General features: G+C 37.9%; 1 protein-coding gene across 1 annotated transcript; it reads left to right on the plus strand.

Annotated features, from left to right (window-relative positions):
* The first annotated feature begins 550 nt into the window (after positions 1-550).
* On the plus strand, positions 551-13,438 carry LOC578767 (cation channel sperm-associated protein 2-like). Its single transcript, XM_030976381.1, has 11 exons — positions 551-769; positions 1,242-1,421; positions 2,267-2,335; positions 3,291-3,463; positions 4,557-4,718; positions 5,559-5,683; positions 7,044-7,216; positions 7,990-8,125; positions 8,695-8,763; positions 12,474-12,565; positions 13,217-13,438. The coding sequence occupies exons 1-11, from the start codon at positions 595-597 to the stop codon at positions 13,414-13,416; spliced, it is 1,554 nt and encodes a 517-aa protein (XP_030832241.1). The 5' UTR covers positions 551-594; the 3' UTR covers positions 13,417-13,438.
* Positions 13,439-17,113: the final 3,675 nt, after the last annotated feature.

Consider the following 17,113-nt stretch of genomic DNA (forward strand, 5'->3'; position numbering starts at 1 on the left):
CCACCTAGTAGACCTAAGGAGCCCCCCCCCCCCCCCCCCCCCACTCTGTTCCCCATTGACAGTGGTGCGGACGGCGCCCCTTCAATATCTTAGCCCATACTACACCACTAAATAAAGGCGATATACTCGGGTGATTTGATTTCAACTTGTTGAATATAAAAATCCACACAGATAATACATGCGAGGAGCAATATTATAACACCTGTGGATGTGACTTGCTCCATTACGATAATCATTGTTTAATAACCCCTCCTCATTGGTTAATTCAACAATCAATCAATTAACAACTTTCAACCAATCTCAATGCTCGACAGAAACAGTAGTCCAAGTGCGCAATAGCTGTGCGCATTATGAGGCGTATACGCTTTTACTAGTTTTGGACGTGCGCGTCTGGAGCTGGTTGATTAAAATTATGTGCAAAATTAGTGCGTTGAATTTTCAATACAGAAAGTGTAACAATTTAACAAGTTCTTTTATTGTGACATGCTTTAGCAAGTCGAATTTGACTACGTCTAGATCTGAACATTTACCACTCATGACCAACAAATTATTTCGTTTCCGACGTGGTTTACTGATCGCCACTAACAAGTGAAAATGGCAAGAAATGACGCCGATGAGCCCAATATCCATTCGTCTGGGATCTTCGATGAGCTCACACCACTTGCAGAGATATTCAGGTCGAAGCTCATTGAAGATTTCCATCTCCTCGAGAGCTTCGATGACCACGGTCATTCGGACGTACCCAAATTCTACTCCAAAGATTTAGCAGGTATGATGTTGCATAGGCCTGACTGATCTTGGTCTTAGAGAAAGATAAAAAGGCAACAGGCATTTACAATGGGGAGGGGGGGGGTATGAGGCACCCAACCCCTTCTAAGTTCTATCGACGCTCCTGCTGCCAATCAAAATACCCAGACGTTTTGTGTCCGGACGGGTTGTGTATCCGGACAGTTGATTTAAAAGTACTCAAAACAGCAATTTGAAGAAATTTACAAGCAATATTTGATAAATCTTCTATACAGGACAAATATTAATCATGTTTACTGTTTAGTGCCATCTGATGAACATTTTTCACTAAATCGGGAGGCAAAAGAGAAGGTTTTTTGCGGATACCAATCCCCCATCATATTCTACAATTATAGTTGTGTGACCGTTTTTCTTGATGATAACCTTATTATGGTATAGTATTTGATTTTCAATACATTATGTGAATTTGCTTCTTTTTTTTCTTTTTTTTGCAGATGAGGCAACGTTGGATAAGATGATGCTGACCAACCCGCATGGACTGGTCAAGTTCCATGCCTACACTCGCAAAGACAATACTGAGAACGTCGGCAGTATTGACCGCAGGAAGAACCGTGTCCGCAACAAAAACTCCAAGAACCCACCCATCGACATGTGGGCCCATTACTTGCTCGAAAGTATCCTTTTCAAAACAAATATTCGCTCGTTTCATTTTTGTTTAATTGTCCGCCTTTTAAATTCACCATTAAAACAAAAATCTTATGAATGTGACAAATCATATAGGCCTACATACTTTACATGTAAATTTTTTTTATAGAATTTGACTCCTTCTATTCTTTAAAAAAAACAAAAAAAACATTACAGTACTGATCTCTAGTTCACCCCTTGGCACCAATAACGAGAAGGAAATAAAGTAAATTTCAATTGGATTCAATATTTTATTCATATAATACAGTTGTAATTTGATAGTTTATTCCTAATTATCTCTTCTCTGTTTAAATATTATGTACACTAATTTTTCTTTGAAAAGCGCTTTGAGAACCATTCTGAGTTAAATTACCATACGTTATACCACTATTATCATAATAATAATAATAATAATAATAATAATAATAATAATTAGTAGTAGTAGTAGTAGAAGTAGTAGAAGACATAGTAGTACAATTATCATTATCATTATCATCAATATTATTACTATAGTTATTAAATACATATTATTGGTATTATTATGCCGAATAAAAAAATAATCAAAAGGCTATTCAACAAACAACATCCATGTGCGTGTGCTACAAAGAGGGACTATTCACCCCTACCCTCCATGCTGTGGTATTTGATTGGTGTATAGTGAAATCATGTTTTGACCAAACAAATCCTCAATTTAAAAAAAAAGACTTCATCCGAGAAGAAAGTATTCGCAGTTATATTATTCTCAGCTTTATTTTTTTAAAGCAAAACCTACTCTTGATCCATAAAACATGAGTTATTCTGTTTACTGACATTCTTAACTTTAACTTGACTACAGCATCTTATTTTCAGAATTTCATGTTGATTTTGATTCTAGCGAATTCACTTTCCCTTGGCTTACTGTCAGGTAAGTTTTGGTGTACCGTGAACAGTCTTGACGTCATTTTGGTATTTGCCTTCTCAGATGAATAAATAGTAAAAAAAAAAAAAAAAAAAAAAAAAAAAAAAAAAAATCGTTTTTGTCATGGATAGACATATTTGGCTTTCTTACTTACCTTTTTCTTTGAAAAAGGCAACAAAAACACAAAAAAAATAATAAAATAAAGCAATCGAAATTAGGCGCTTAATATAAAATTGAAACGTTTGATAAAGAGAGAGAGAGAGAGAGAGAGAAAGAGAGAGGGGGAGGGGGAGGGATGGAGTGAGAAAGATAGAGAGAGAGAGAGAGAGAGAGAGAAAGGAGGGAGAGAGAGAGAGGGGGGATGTGAGGAAGAAAGACAGGGATAAGGATTTGGGGTATACATTTATGTCGAGAAAAGGTAAAAAAGGAAACCTTAAAATTAATGTCACACCTTATAACCAGTGAACGTTTTTTCCTTGTGGGTACAACTCCGTACTTTAAAACAACTAAAGATCCTGACATTCGATTGGTTTTCGTCGTTTGCATGCTGTCATAAGAAATGCCGCAAAACATTACCAAATCATCGTACAATACATAAGTATTTAAAATCATAATTTGAAACAAAGTGAGCACTGTAGAATATATACATTTGTGATTTCAAACGAGAGGTCCCAGGTTCGATGCTGGCATCCTTGGACAAGACTTTTTGACTGAAGACATCCTGTGCCCCCTCTCGACCTTGATGTATTAAATGGGTACCTGGCTGGGGGTAATAATAGTTTCTAGGCTCGCAGGGAGAGCATAATACTTCGTTTGCTACCCTTACCTAGGTAAATCAGATAAACAATAGTTATTATTATCCCAAAACGGAAATAACCACTGTTTAATGGTATAAAGGAAAGTACAATACAGACGCTTGGTAACTATTATTTTATTATCTCCCCCCCCCCCCAAATAACAGAAGTAGCAGACAGAACTGACCCCAGCCTAGCCGGAACCCGTCGATTTCTTGAGATCTTTGATTACTGTGCTCTCTTTCTTTTCATGGTTGAGATCCTCCTCAAATGGGTGGACAACTTCCCATTATTCTGGAAGAACGGCTGGAATATCTTCGATTTCGTTGTCACAGTTGCCGTAAGTTTCCGTCACGGTCATGTCACCTGGATGTCACCATGACAACATTATGCTTGAGAAAGGGATTTTTCCTCTTGTTGCTCTGTGTCTTCTAAACTCGCAATTAACAGGAAACAAATGAGACAAAGAGCACCATGCGCTACTTGACTTTCCCCTAAAATCCCGTATTTATAGACTTCACTGTAACCTTAATAAGGAAAAGTGTTCAGTTCATCGAGATATTAAAATAATAGAAAAAGCTCTATATGGTTTTATCGTAGCTTCTTAAAGAGGCTCATGAACCTGAATGCTTCGATGAAGCTACTTCATTATGAATTGCATGACCCTACAAGTTAGAATTCGTATAAACCTGTGGGAACCCTCTCTCGCATAATTATGTACGAAGATGCACTTATTTATAAAGGAGTTATTTGAAACAAATGCATTAGGAACACGATCGCAAAGGCTTTCGAAAAATCAACTCAAGATCCATATTATATATCCAAATGAAACCATATTTGGGTTACGTAATACTTCCTTTAAATGTATAGTACATTTCAAAAGATAACGGCCAGGGTTTTTAAAATTGCTATTGATTTTCCTGAAGTATTTTCGATCGTGTTTGAGTCAAATATTTACCCCCGGGGGCGGGGGATACTCACATATTAGGACATACTGGGATATGCCGCTCTAATAGGTCACTTTTTCTCACAAAAATCCCTAGACATGGGTCCGACTTTAACAAAAATACCATTAAAAATGGGTCCGTTTTTTCGAAATTTGCAAGATACCAGAAAATTGTGAAAAATGGGTCTTTTTCGAGAAAAATGCCCAAATAGGACCCCTAATAATGGGTAGGGGTTCGAGTCTTGGGCGGCACACCCCCGTCCAAACCAAATCTGAGTACCCCCCCCCCCCCCCGGGTATTTACCAGTACATTAAATCCATGTTCTCGAATGAAACTGTAATAATGACCGTAATGTATTATCACAAATATTTTGTCGTTAAACGATTCGGAATTATGCAAAAGAAAAGAGAGAGAAAAAGAAAAAAAAGTAAATCCATGCAAAACCAAATAAAAATCTATTATCGTCTCATTTTCTATCTGATGCAGTCTTTCATACCGGAAATCATCGCCTCAGCCGCTGGGGACCTCGAGGATCTCAAAGTCATTGTCGGTAACATCCGAGTCTTCCGTATCTTCAGAGCGCTCAAGATGGTGTCCAGGTTCAGACAGGCTCGTATGATCGCACTGGCTATCACTAAAGCCTTTAACGTAAGCTTCATACAGGTTTGGAGGGGTGGGGCGGGAAGGGGGAGGGGGGCGCGGAGGGGGGGGGGGTAGCACCTGGGAAATCTGCAGGGACGTGGATTTTCATGGGATTAGATGGCATCGGAAACTGCAGAAAGGGGTATTCCCCTATAATAAAGTTTGTGATTATATCCTTAAACATCTACATCGCTCTGGCTATCACGAAAGCCTTCAATGTAAGCTTCATCATGCTGCGTTGGAGATGATTATAGCACCACGGGATTCGCGATTTTCAGGAGATTATGTGAGGGTCTGGAAATGGGTATTCCCCTCGTAGGCGTTTGCAATTATTCATCGCTCCGGATATTATGAAACCCTTCAACGTAATCTTTATCCAGGGTTGGAAGGGGGATGGAGGGGGTGTCAGCACCGGGGAATCTAGCCAGTGATTGGATATTTTCATGGAATTACTCCACCGGAAATACAGTGTCAGAGACATCCCCTGAGCGATCACATTATCTGATAACAATACTGTGATCTCCTTCAATACCATTGGAGGGAGATATTTTCTCATCTTCTAGTATTAAAACTCTGGAGTCATGTAGTTCTTTAAAGATATTATACTTTCAACAGGATGGGATAAACAATCTAAATCGACACAATTCTCACAGGAGCATTCCTGAGCTAAACAGCGTTTGGTTACGATATGTCTTATAATTTCTAAATCATTCTACATTATATAAACCTTTTTCCAGTTTATAGACCGATCATTTGACCCGAGCGTTCATTATTTTAACCCTTTCATGTTCAATTTTACCTGGAATGAGAAATAATTGATGATATTACTTTGTTGTCTAAACTCAGGCGATGTCGTTCATCCTGGTTCTCTTCCTGCTCTTTCTCTACATCTTCGCAATCACCGGTATCATCTTCTTCGACAGCTACTCGAGATCGATGAGGGACGACCTCACCCATCAGCACAGCTTTAAGTAAGTGCTCGTGCATGGTCGCAGTAATGGTAGCACTTGGGTGTCGTTAAAGGGACTTAGTAACATTGTTCAGATGAGAGAAAGTGGTGCTAAGGTAGTGACTTCAATGCTAGATGTACAATTAAAGATAATCTGAAAGTTTGAGTGAAAACGGACCATTATTAATGATATAAATTGGGAAAACTGATCTGATCGATTCCTGAATTATCCCAACTATATTATTACAATTTAATAACATTTTAGGTGAATGTTAATCGACACAAAGCTATGAATTGGTTCTACATACCATTCCAGACATTTGAGTGTTGAAAGATTTTTAAAAGCCTGTCTTATGCCTTTTTTCATGGAAAAAGGGTTGGGAAAGTTCAAAAATGGTTAGGATAATTTACTGTTAATCACTGTTAGAGGGTGTTGCACAGTGACACCTTCAAAGAAAACCATAGATATCTTTGTGGTTTGAGAATTTTTTTCCAAGATTTTTTCGCATGTTAGAGGGTAAGTACAGTAGAAGGAATATAATTAGTAACATTTCATACCCAAATTATGCCTTTTTTTTTTATCAACTTTCTACAATGTTACCGAGTCATTTTAATGTAGACGGGGGTGATGAAGCGGTTGGCAACACCAGGACATTTTTCTTGTAGGTAATACAGCCCCCAAAGTAATATAAAGCGAATAAAAAGAGGATGTATTCCTTTCTCCGACAAGCCCAGACCAATGTTATCCTTTTTTTGTTGGGGAGTGGGGATGTTTGGCAAATGATAGGTACAATCACACTTTCCCCGTACCCCTCCCCCCCCCCCATTGATTTGTTACCCACCCAAAACATTTCTGCCGACAATGAATATTATAATTGTCGGTTATTGTCAGTAATTCAGTCATTAAACAAAAATATTTCTCTTTCCGTTTAATCTGTTATCGGCAAACTCGATTGTGTGTAGACATTAACAAATATAAAAAGTCAGCAAATTTATGTTTTATTACCCTCTTTCACCAGTGGAACAAGATCTTGAAAGTCATGTGTAAGGTTCTTTCCCGTCATAAATAAACCATAAACGCCAGATAAGGCTTATACCATAAACCACAAAATCCCCATATTCTGTATCTAAATTCGATTCTTCATTTCACTCGTCTTCGTCAGCAATTTAGGCTAACGCAATGATCATCTTGTTTCAGCTGCATGCATGGTCACACTCGAGCAGTGACATAAGATCTGAAAAGACACGTGGAAGGTTTCTTTTCCGTCAAAAATGAAACTCGAAATAAAGTTTAGCATAAACTACGAGATCCCTCTTCTGGATCTTTACTCATTATGATTATTATTATTCAGTATTTTCCCCAATTATTTTGATGCCATCAGTAATTTAGGCAACGCGATGATCACCCTGTTCCAGCTGTTTACTTTGGACCAGTGGTACAAGATCTTGAAAGACATGTGGAAGGTGATGGGGAGTGTCGCACCTACTTTCTATATCATGCTTTGGATCTGTATCGGATCGTTCATCTTCAAGAACCTCTTTGTCGGGATTATGGGTACGTATCTACCCCCTCCCTATCTCCCTCTCTCTCTCTCTCTCTCTCTCTCTCTCTCTCTCTCTCTCTCCCCTGTCCCCTCCTTGTCTCCCATCCTTGTCTCCCCTCCTTCATAATATATGTCATGCTATGGATCTATTGGGATCATGGGTATTTCGTCACGCTCTCTCTCTCTCTTTCTCTCTCTCTCTCTTTCTATCCCACATTCTATGTCATTTCTTCCCTCTCCTTTTCCTTAGCTCATGTTCTTTCCTTTTTTTGCGTTACCTTCCTCTCCTCTCCTTCTTTTCGAGATATTATCTCTCCTTTCTTTCTTCTACACATTATATTAAAGTCATATAAATAATGAAATAATGCAAGTGCAAGTGAGGAACTTGTAAACTACCTCTTCAATAAAGTATACATTTTCTTATATATGGTTTATCATTGGCTTTGTTGATTATTTTTATATGTAAAGTCATATATGTAAAGTCATAGGTAAAGTCATTATAAAGTCATAATAATGAAATAATGCGAGTGCAAAGGAGGAACTTTTGAAAACTACCTTTTGAATAAAGTATACTTCTTCTTATAAAGTTGGTTATTATTGGCTCTGTTGATTATTGTTATAATTATGTAAAGTGTAATGATTATCGGTTTTTTTCATTGGAGTTTACGATAATTATAAGAATTGATTGCAGGCCATATATGCATCAGTCTTCAGTTTTGTTCCCCTCTTGTTCTTGTTCTTTTCTTGTTCTTTTTTCTTTTTTTCATAAACTTTTCATATACAGTGAACAACTTTCAGAACATTCGGAATGAGTTGTTCATGGAAGTGAAAGAGCAGGAGGTGATGGTCCAGATGCAGCTGGATGCCGATAAGTTCAACGAGGAGCTTGAAAGACAGGATCAAGAACTCAACACGGGCAGGTACGTACGTGACAATTATAGCATCATGCATAGCTGATGATTGTAGTGGCGGATCCAGGGTCATGGGGGCATCTCCCCCTCCCTATATTTTGATGGAAAACCCCACATGGCACATTATAAATACATTTTTTAAGTCCAAAATGTACATAATTATTGTGCCCCCAAAAGCAATTTTAGACCCAAAATGATCACCTGTGAAAATGTCATAGCATTGTTTGTTTTTGGACTTGTGCCCCCCCCCCTGATCACAACTGCATAAAATCGAATGGCAGTTATTCTATTTTTATTTCTAATTCACTTCACTGATAACTGAAAGAGGTATATTATATTACTTTAACGTTCCTTTTCTCCCTACCTCCCCCTCCTCTCTATCTATCTGTTCTTTGTTTAAAGAGACACGCCCCCTCCCCCTCTATTTTCTTACCGGCTCTTTTTTTAAATATTCTTCTTTTCGATACATTTTATTTATTTGTAGCTTTCGACGACGGTAGTTTCATTCTACCATTGAGTTTTTTCATGTTAATTCAATAGCTCTTTTTTTCCTTTCCATTCATGTGTTTCTTGACCAGGCGTGTTTCGAGTATGAAGCTTCTAGAGGTTGATTCAGTCATGGAGACTATAGAAGAAGAACCATCAAGGTAAAGACAGTTTAATAAATCACACGACCCTTCTCTTCACATTGCAAATTATCTACTAGTGAAAAGCCATTAATATTGCGCACTGCGATCTGCCCCCTATTTTATTCAAATCGAAACAAATTATCATTTCCTTTCTCTTCTCAATGATCTCTAGATTTGCTCTCTCTTTTTCCTTCTTCTTAAAAAATCTTCATTCTGACGAAAAATGAGACATTAAATTGGAGGAGAAACATACAACTACATTATATTTATTACTAATGTTAATTAAAGAACCTTTACCATGCCAAATCGCATCACTTTTATTACCCTTTGCAGTAGATATCCTTTCACATTGTCGTTGTTCATTTTTGTTAAGTATTTTCGTGTACTTGTAGTTTTTCTTCTCCATTGCGCCTCGAACACATTAGTCATGTGGATTTGGTGCATTACAAATAGTAATACTCTATATATATTATTATATTCATGTTAACGTAATTAACCCACATGAAGAATACTGCAATGTAGTCTGTATTTTTGTGTAGTTTGCTTCCTTTTTATTTTATTTATAGGGCTTCGTGGATGACATAAAATATTGTTTGACATTTAGAATGTAATAAATCATTTATGCAATGATTAGAGTTCGCTGGCACGATACTCGCACACTGTCTTCACCATTATCAGAGCGCGTAAAGATATTACCAGCACTTAATAAAGCTCTTGCCTGTCCCTCGCATTGGTTTTCGCTGCATGCTGTCAATATTATTAATGTACCCAGATTGGAGAAAGTATACCAGGGGGTGTTTCACAAAGACTAAGATTGACTTTAAATTGGACTTATCTATGGCAGGATGTTCATGTCACTGCTTGCTCTCACCATTATGATCTTTAGATAATATTTTTTTCTTCAATAATGATTTATCACAAAATGTAAATTCTGTAGATTTGTGACCACGATTTGTACGTCCCTTGAGAGACCAATGCGGGACCAATGCCAGTAAAATAATGGTGAGAGCAAACAGTGGCATGAACAGCCTGCCATATAAGTCCAACTTAAAGTCGATGTTATATTTTTGTGAAGACTCCCCTGATGGAAAGACATGGCGGTGTCATGACGGATTAGTCATGGTGGGTCGAGTCCACCTCCTTGGGCCTCGAGGAGTCTTCGGGAATAGGGATATAAAGACTCGAGCTGCCAGGGTAGCAGGCGATAAAGTGGTTCAGAGCTCATGAGAGATCGTATCAACATCGTGGAAAAAAAAAACACGAATAATATTAAAGCCACTCTAAAATGTTGGGAGCCCGAAAAATTTGGAGGAAAAATTGCACTTAAATGTTATCTTAATGTGAAAAAGATGGCATTTAGGATACATTTCTGCAAGGATTTTCAAAACAAAAGTGTTTGAAGTCGAATATTGATGAAAGCATACACAATTTAGATTTTCTATGTACAAAATTAAACCCAAACTACGTATCCTTTTATCGATGTTTGTCTTCAAACACATTTGGGGGGGGGGGGGGGGAATCTTTGCAGAAGTATGTCTTAATGACATCCTATATGAAAATATTTAACTGAAATGTTGCCATCAAATTTGGGGCAAATTTGGGGCTCCCAACACTTTAGAGGGGCTTTAAGACCTAGCTGTACGTGGTGCATTAGTGCTCTCGGTCGTTTTCTAATTCACGTCTTAGTGTTGCTGTATTATGATATTAGTATTACTTTACATCTAGAGTGACTTAGTTACATTTCGTTTCACCCGCTACCACTTGATAATCTACTCATCTTTCTCCTTTACTCTCTCTCTCTCTCTCTCTCTCTCTCCCTCTCTCTCTAAGTCTCTCTTCTCTAATAGTCACTGGTATTATTTATCTCTCTCTCTCTTTCCCTCTTAACCAATCAATCAATCTGTAATATATATTTATTTATCTATCTATTCTTTTTTCCCCTTCTCTTTCTCTCTCTCCCTCTCTCTCTCTCTTTATCTCTTCCTTTTTCTCTCTAAACCAATCAATCAATCTATTTATTTATATCTATCTATCTATCTCTCTTTCTCCCCTGTTTCCCTCGCCTAAACTCCTCTCACCCCTTCCATTTTTGATATACCTCCTCCTTTAATTTCTCTATAAAAATGGTTATTTTTATTCTGTGTAAACCAGCTTCTTCAAGTCATTGATATTTGACAAATATCTGTATTGAATTAATTTGATATGCCTCTGTCACACCGCCAAACTGACTCCACACCGACTACAAATCGATCGATTCTTGGCCTTTCGGCAAGATTGGGGTAATTTACCATTTATGTTGCTCGGTATGTTGTCGGTTTGGTGTCGGAGTAGTTTCTGTTGATTGTGACTGGGGTATTAATCATAAACCTTAATTGTTACATCCATTTTCATCCCATAGCGTGAGGTAATTTTCTTTCAATAGTATTATTATATGTCCTCTTGATTATGATAATTACGATAATCACAAAGAAGATGATATCAATCTTCCGTCCATATTTAACGACCAATTAGACATTCCTTGCATGGGCTCTTAAGAGTCTTAATTGCACACGTGCTGTGCTTTCTCTCCGTCAACAATTCGTCATGAATTGGATAAATATGTTTTATGTGCTATGAAAGGTAAACAGAGTGCCAAAACGTGCGTGGGAGAGGGAGAAGCGAAATATATAGTCGGGTATATAATTAATGAGGTACAGTATGTGGGATAATGAGAGCCGGGAGTGGAGAGAGTGGAACATAGAGAGAGAGAGAGAGAGAGAGAGGGAGAGAGGGAGATAGAGTGGGGTTGGGAAAGAGAGGTAATAATAAGAGAGAGAGAGAGAGAGAGGGGGAGCCGAAGAGAATAATGACATAATGAAGGAGGGTCAAAATATGAGATTCATATAAGCTCAGCTCGTTCTGTTTCATTTGTACATTTAAGCAGTTACACTTTTGAATTGATTTTAATAAACTAACCTAGCTTCAGTATTTCCTTTGACATGTATTTTTCAGTGAAGACGAGGATAAGGCGAGCGACCAAGGAGGCAAGAAATTAGCAGAAGAGACAAAAGAAGAAAAAGAAAACAAGGACAGAATAGGGCAGCCTAAAAGTTTCGCACGTGCCGATCAACAAAAGTATAATGCTTACATGATTTTAACTATTAAACTTCCATTAAATTTCAACACTGCAGCGCAAGCTTTTCTAAATGCTTCCCGACACATCTACTTACTCTACAATCAAATTTAAAAAATAATGCTCGATTTTGTTTGAAATACCTTTTTAATTATGCAGTGATAATGGTTGAATTCCAACATGATTTTAAACTCTTAGGCCCGAATTCACAAAGCAAGGTTTGAGCTCAAACCTCCTTTTGTTTCGCCAAACCTCCTTTTGTTCTTTACAAACCAGGTTTGTAAAAAACGCGTAAAACGCGTCATATGACGTACGAAAACCAAGGTTTGTCGACAAACCTCCTTTGTGAATTCGGGCCATCGACTTTTTAAAGGTCATTGATCAGTATAGGGATACGTTAAAGTGATAAAAATCTCCAAAAAAAAAAAATGAATGTAGTCTAAATCTGTAGCCTATATCTATAATGAAGAAGAAGAAGGGGGAGGGGCTCTGTAGTACGCCTGCAGAGAAAATATGTCATGTCCAATGAAATTGCAATAATGATCCAATGTAATGTTTCATGTGTGTATATTTTCATCCACCTGTCATGTTGATGGTGCGGTTTTCTCGCCCGCAGAGATCGGAAAAGCCACAAGAGTGTAGCTAGTTCTGATGCACTCTTCCGCCGAGTAAGCCGAATGATGGGAGAAATCACCAAGAAATCTGGAGGTAAGATCTTTACATTCTCGGGCAAGACTGGCAAGTGATTAATTTTGCCACTCAACTTCGACACTTCTCGAGACACCTCTTTGGTACATTTACTGAGTGATATAATATGATCACGGTCATTGGATTGAGGCTTGCCTGCATAAAATGTATGTACATTCTCCACACCCTGGGGAGCAATCCTATGGCAGGCCGGTAGTTGCCATTTACATGCAAAATGCTCTTGATCACATCTGAATTACTATTATTTTCTTCTTCCTTTGTTAGATTTGGAGAAGGTGGTTATTGATGATCTTCTTCCCGACTGATTTTTATATCTTATGCAAGCAACCCTAAAGTAAATTACTTTAATTACTATTATCTTTTTCTTCTTCTTCTTCTTCTTCTTCTTCTTCTTCTTCTTCTTCTTCTTCTTCTTCTTCTTCTTCTCCTTCTCCTTCTTCTTCTTCTTCTCCTTTTTCTTCTTCTCCTTCTTCTTCTTCTTCTTCTCCTTCTCCTTCTCCTTCTTCTTCTCCTTCTTCTTCTTCTTCTCCTTCTTCTTCTTCTCCTCCTTCTCCTCCTCCTCCTCCTTCTTCTTCTCCTCCTCCTCCTCCTTCTTTTTCTCCTCCTCCTCCTTCTTCTTCTTGTTTTATTCCTTCGCTTTATAATGGTCCTTGTTAGACTGGGAGAAGACGGTCCATGATAACCTTCAGCTGCTGGTGAACTCCTCGTCTGAGACTATCTGGCCACGTGACACTCTCTTTAGGTACTTCCAGCTCATGGAGGCATTACAGGAAAACCTCCAGGAACGTCAAGATCTCCAGAATATGACCTGTGAGTATAATAATAATATTCCGTTTTTATATAGCGCTTAATACATCGATCGGTGATGTCTCTATAAGCGCTTTACAGAAAGATACACTACTACCCGGTCATCGGATTCAGGCTTATATTTCTCCACTCCCTGGGGAGCATTCCAGTCACACACTTGCTCATCTAATCACATCAACTTTCGCATCATACCGGGTACACATTTAACACATGGGTGAAGAGTGGCAAATGTAGATTAACGTCTTGCCGCGGCGGGACTCGAACTCCATACCTTATGATCTGCAGTCGGGTGACTTATCCACTACTATACCTCTAAGAGATGTTATCTAGGTGTTCTTTTATTTTTTTAAATTCTTCTTCTGATTCTTCAGGGTGATTGAGGTATGCACCTCCCCTGTACAAAAAATACCTTCAAAAGGATGGAGGACTTAAAGTTGATTTGAAATAGAAACATATACTTGTATATGACGGAAACAAATTAAAAAGAATAGATGTAATTTCAAATAAAAATAAAAAATTGAAACATACCCGGCGAAGAAATCATTAAGAAAGTAATTGTGAGCAATATTTTGCTCGAAAAACAATATGAGAAACGCAACCAGAAAACGAAAAAAAAACACATGAAACCCTTCAATTACTCATTCTACTTTAATTAACTTACTGTATAAAAGCACCCTTTATAATTATTGATTCACGCGTACAGTCAAAACCAACATCCATTTGCATTTGACCTAACTCTCCATGCACATTGTACTCTCCCTCATTAGTATTTAAAATGTTTCAAATTTCTCGTTGGTCTCTTAGGCTATTCCATTCACCCTCCCCTATATTTCCAACTCTATATATCATGTCTTCCCCATTCCCTTCTCTCTCTTTCTCCGAGCCTCTTCTCTTCAGTTCCTTTGTCGATCTCTCCTTCATTAATAAATACTCTTGTCTTTCTTCGTGAGGAACACGAATGTCATCACTCACGATTGGAATTTATGACTTTCATAAATATCCCATAACATACGTGATTGCAAAGGCTACTGAAAAGTCGATTCCAATATCCTCGTCCACAGTTTGGAACATGCGAACATTGCATGACTTATATTAAATAGCGTAATCCGAACTTAATCTCATTGGGATATAGATTAAGGGTATTTAAATTGCCCTTGTGTTGATTTTTCGAAAGCCTTTGCGATCGTATTCCATTATGTTTTTGAATTAGCGGAAACTCATGAATGTGTCGTTTCACAGTAATTTTTTTCTTAGTTTTATCCCCGGTTTGATCCAATCCATGTTATTTTTGTCTGCATGGTTTTAAATCCTCAGATCACACACTTCTCAACATCTTTGACTCGTAAACGTGACAGCATTTGAAAAATGACATTAATATTAGTCTCATCTAAGAGAAATATATTTCATCCAGAGACTAAAACAGTACCAACGATCACTATGCCACAACAAGTTTGATAATGAAGTGACATTTACATAAGTTTTGATACCGATTCAACCTATGATGTTTTGTATTGTTTTAAATTTTTAGATCACACACTTATCAACATCTTTGACTCGTGAACGCGACATGTTGAGATTCTTCGTGGAGATATACGATGAACGAAATGTCTGGATGGCACATGACTGTGTCTTATACACATTTTATGAGTTATCTCAAAAGAGAGACAGAGGTTTCTGCAAAAAGCCTTTTTTCAGCGATGAAAGACGACCGAACCATCAAACAGATAATTGAAGAGCACTTCAGAAATTAAGCCTACACGCATAATCACTTGTACATCAACTCTGAATCGAATGCTGCTTCATTATTTTTTGTCTCTGTGTGCTGATTCCTTTTAAGCTGAAATCGTATTTCCTTTATAATTGTCACTTCATTTGAAATAATACTAGATCATAAAGAAACTACAGCATGTTATAATATTTATTTATTTTGTAAATAGAAGAGTTCGTTTTGATGACATCTTAGAAAAGAAAAATGTCGTTTTAACAAAGCCAAAGATATGTGTAATAAATCTGAATTTTTGATGCATTAGAGATTTAAAGGGATTATAATTTTAAAGTGGCAAATCCAGGAGGCACCATGCCCAACCTTCCCACTCCCCCCCCCAAAAAAAAAGAGGAATGTAAAGGAGGAAGAGGAAAAAAGAAAAGGGGGAAGAAGAAGGAGCACGCATGGGCTTGATGATCCCTTTTGGCCTTTTCTATGAGCTTGTCACAGAATTTGGGGACTTTCGCCCCTCCCCTAATTACACCCGCCAGAGAATCTTATATCCGCCACTGTAATTTTCATTGGTTTGTAGCTCCAAAAATAGAGGTAACTTGGGTTCGCAGGCGCGTACGCAGGATTTTTTCAAGGGGGGGGGGGGGGGGGTTTAACATTTATAAATCGGGCCGAAAATTTCGCAACAACTCAGCCAGCCGCTGAATAAGCGGGGGGGGGGGGGGGGGGGGGGGGGGGGGGGAGTAAGAGGTCACTTTTTTTTTTTTTTTGGTCCCAAAAAAATCGCAACGACTCAGCCGACCGCTGAATAAGCGGGGGGGGGGGGGGGGGGGGGGGGGGGGGGTAAGAGGACACATTTTTTTTTTTTTGGTCTCGAAATTTGAAAATTTGACATTTTGCTCCGGGGGAGGGTAAGGTCAGCTTTTTTAGGTCAACCATGGGATTTTTTTTTTTTTTTTTAATAAAAAAAAAATAAAAAAAAAATCCAAAAGGGGGGGGGGGGGGGTTTAGAGAAATATAGGGGGGGGGGGGGTTTACACACAAAAAATTACCAAAGGGGGGGGGTTTAACCCCCCAAACACCCCCCCCCCCCCCCCCTGTGTACGCGCCTGTGGGTTCGACTATAAGATTCCGTTCCAAACTTGGCCTATGAAATATACATATGGAATTAAAGAAAATCAAATTCTTAATGCGCTTGGGATGTATTTTTAAATTATCTGACGAATTGCTGGTACAGGATTGAATTTGGCAATTGAAATGTGTGTATCTCGTTTTTTGTGTGCTTTTATTTCTGTGTATACCATTGTGATTTTCTGATAAATTGAATAAAATGAACGTTATTATAACCATACAGTAAGGAACTAGTTATCTTTGTTTATCATATTAACTTTCAACTTCATCTATTTTCTCGATTGAACGTAATAATATTTAGACTCAAAAGCATATTATATCCATTTATACACGCTTTATAAATACACAAATCTGAATACAAGCATAAATTAAGTACAAAGTGATATACATGTACACGGGTTGCTCAATTAAATTACATTATCAATCGAGGACAAAATGAAACTTGATGATGAGAAGGGGTGTATGGAAGAATTGGGCGATACCTTTCTTCATTCTTACATGAGAGAATGTAAAACGCATAATTTGAGTGTTTCTTTGCTGTTGCAGCTCATTGAATATTAACAACAATAAGATGCGTGGTAGAATAAAGTTGATGACATTCATAAAACGAGGTCTTTAGATTCGTCAAAACCCTATCGCAAAAGTTCAAAACCATAGGCCCATAGAAATCATGTTCGGGTGAATTAATGTGTTATTGTCATGTTCGCATGCATCAATTGCCAAAGGGTGATTATTCAAAAGTAGTTGCTATCTTGTTATTGGTTTCTCAGAGGAGACGCTAAGTGTCATTATCTTCTGGATCATCAGAGCCGCCCCCATATAATGCCTTTATCTCGGAATAAATCCTTACATATCCCTTCCAATGAATCATTGTCTGTGGGGCGTTTCACAAA

This window comes from Strongylocentrotus purpuratus, unplaced genomic scaffold (assembly GCF_000002235.5).
Source record: "Strongylocentrotus purpuratus isolate Spur 01 unplaced genomic scaffold, Spur_5.0 spur5_scaffold_9, whole genome shotgun sequence".
Taxonomy (NCBI): Eukaryota; Metazoa; Echinodermata; class Echinoidea; order Camarodonta; family Strongylocentrotidae; genus Strongylocentrotus; species Strongylocentrotus purpuratus.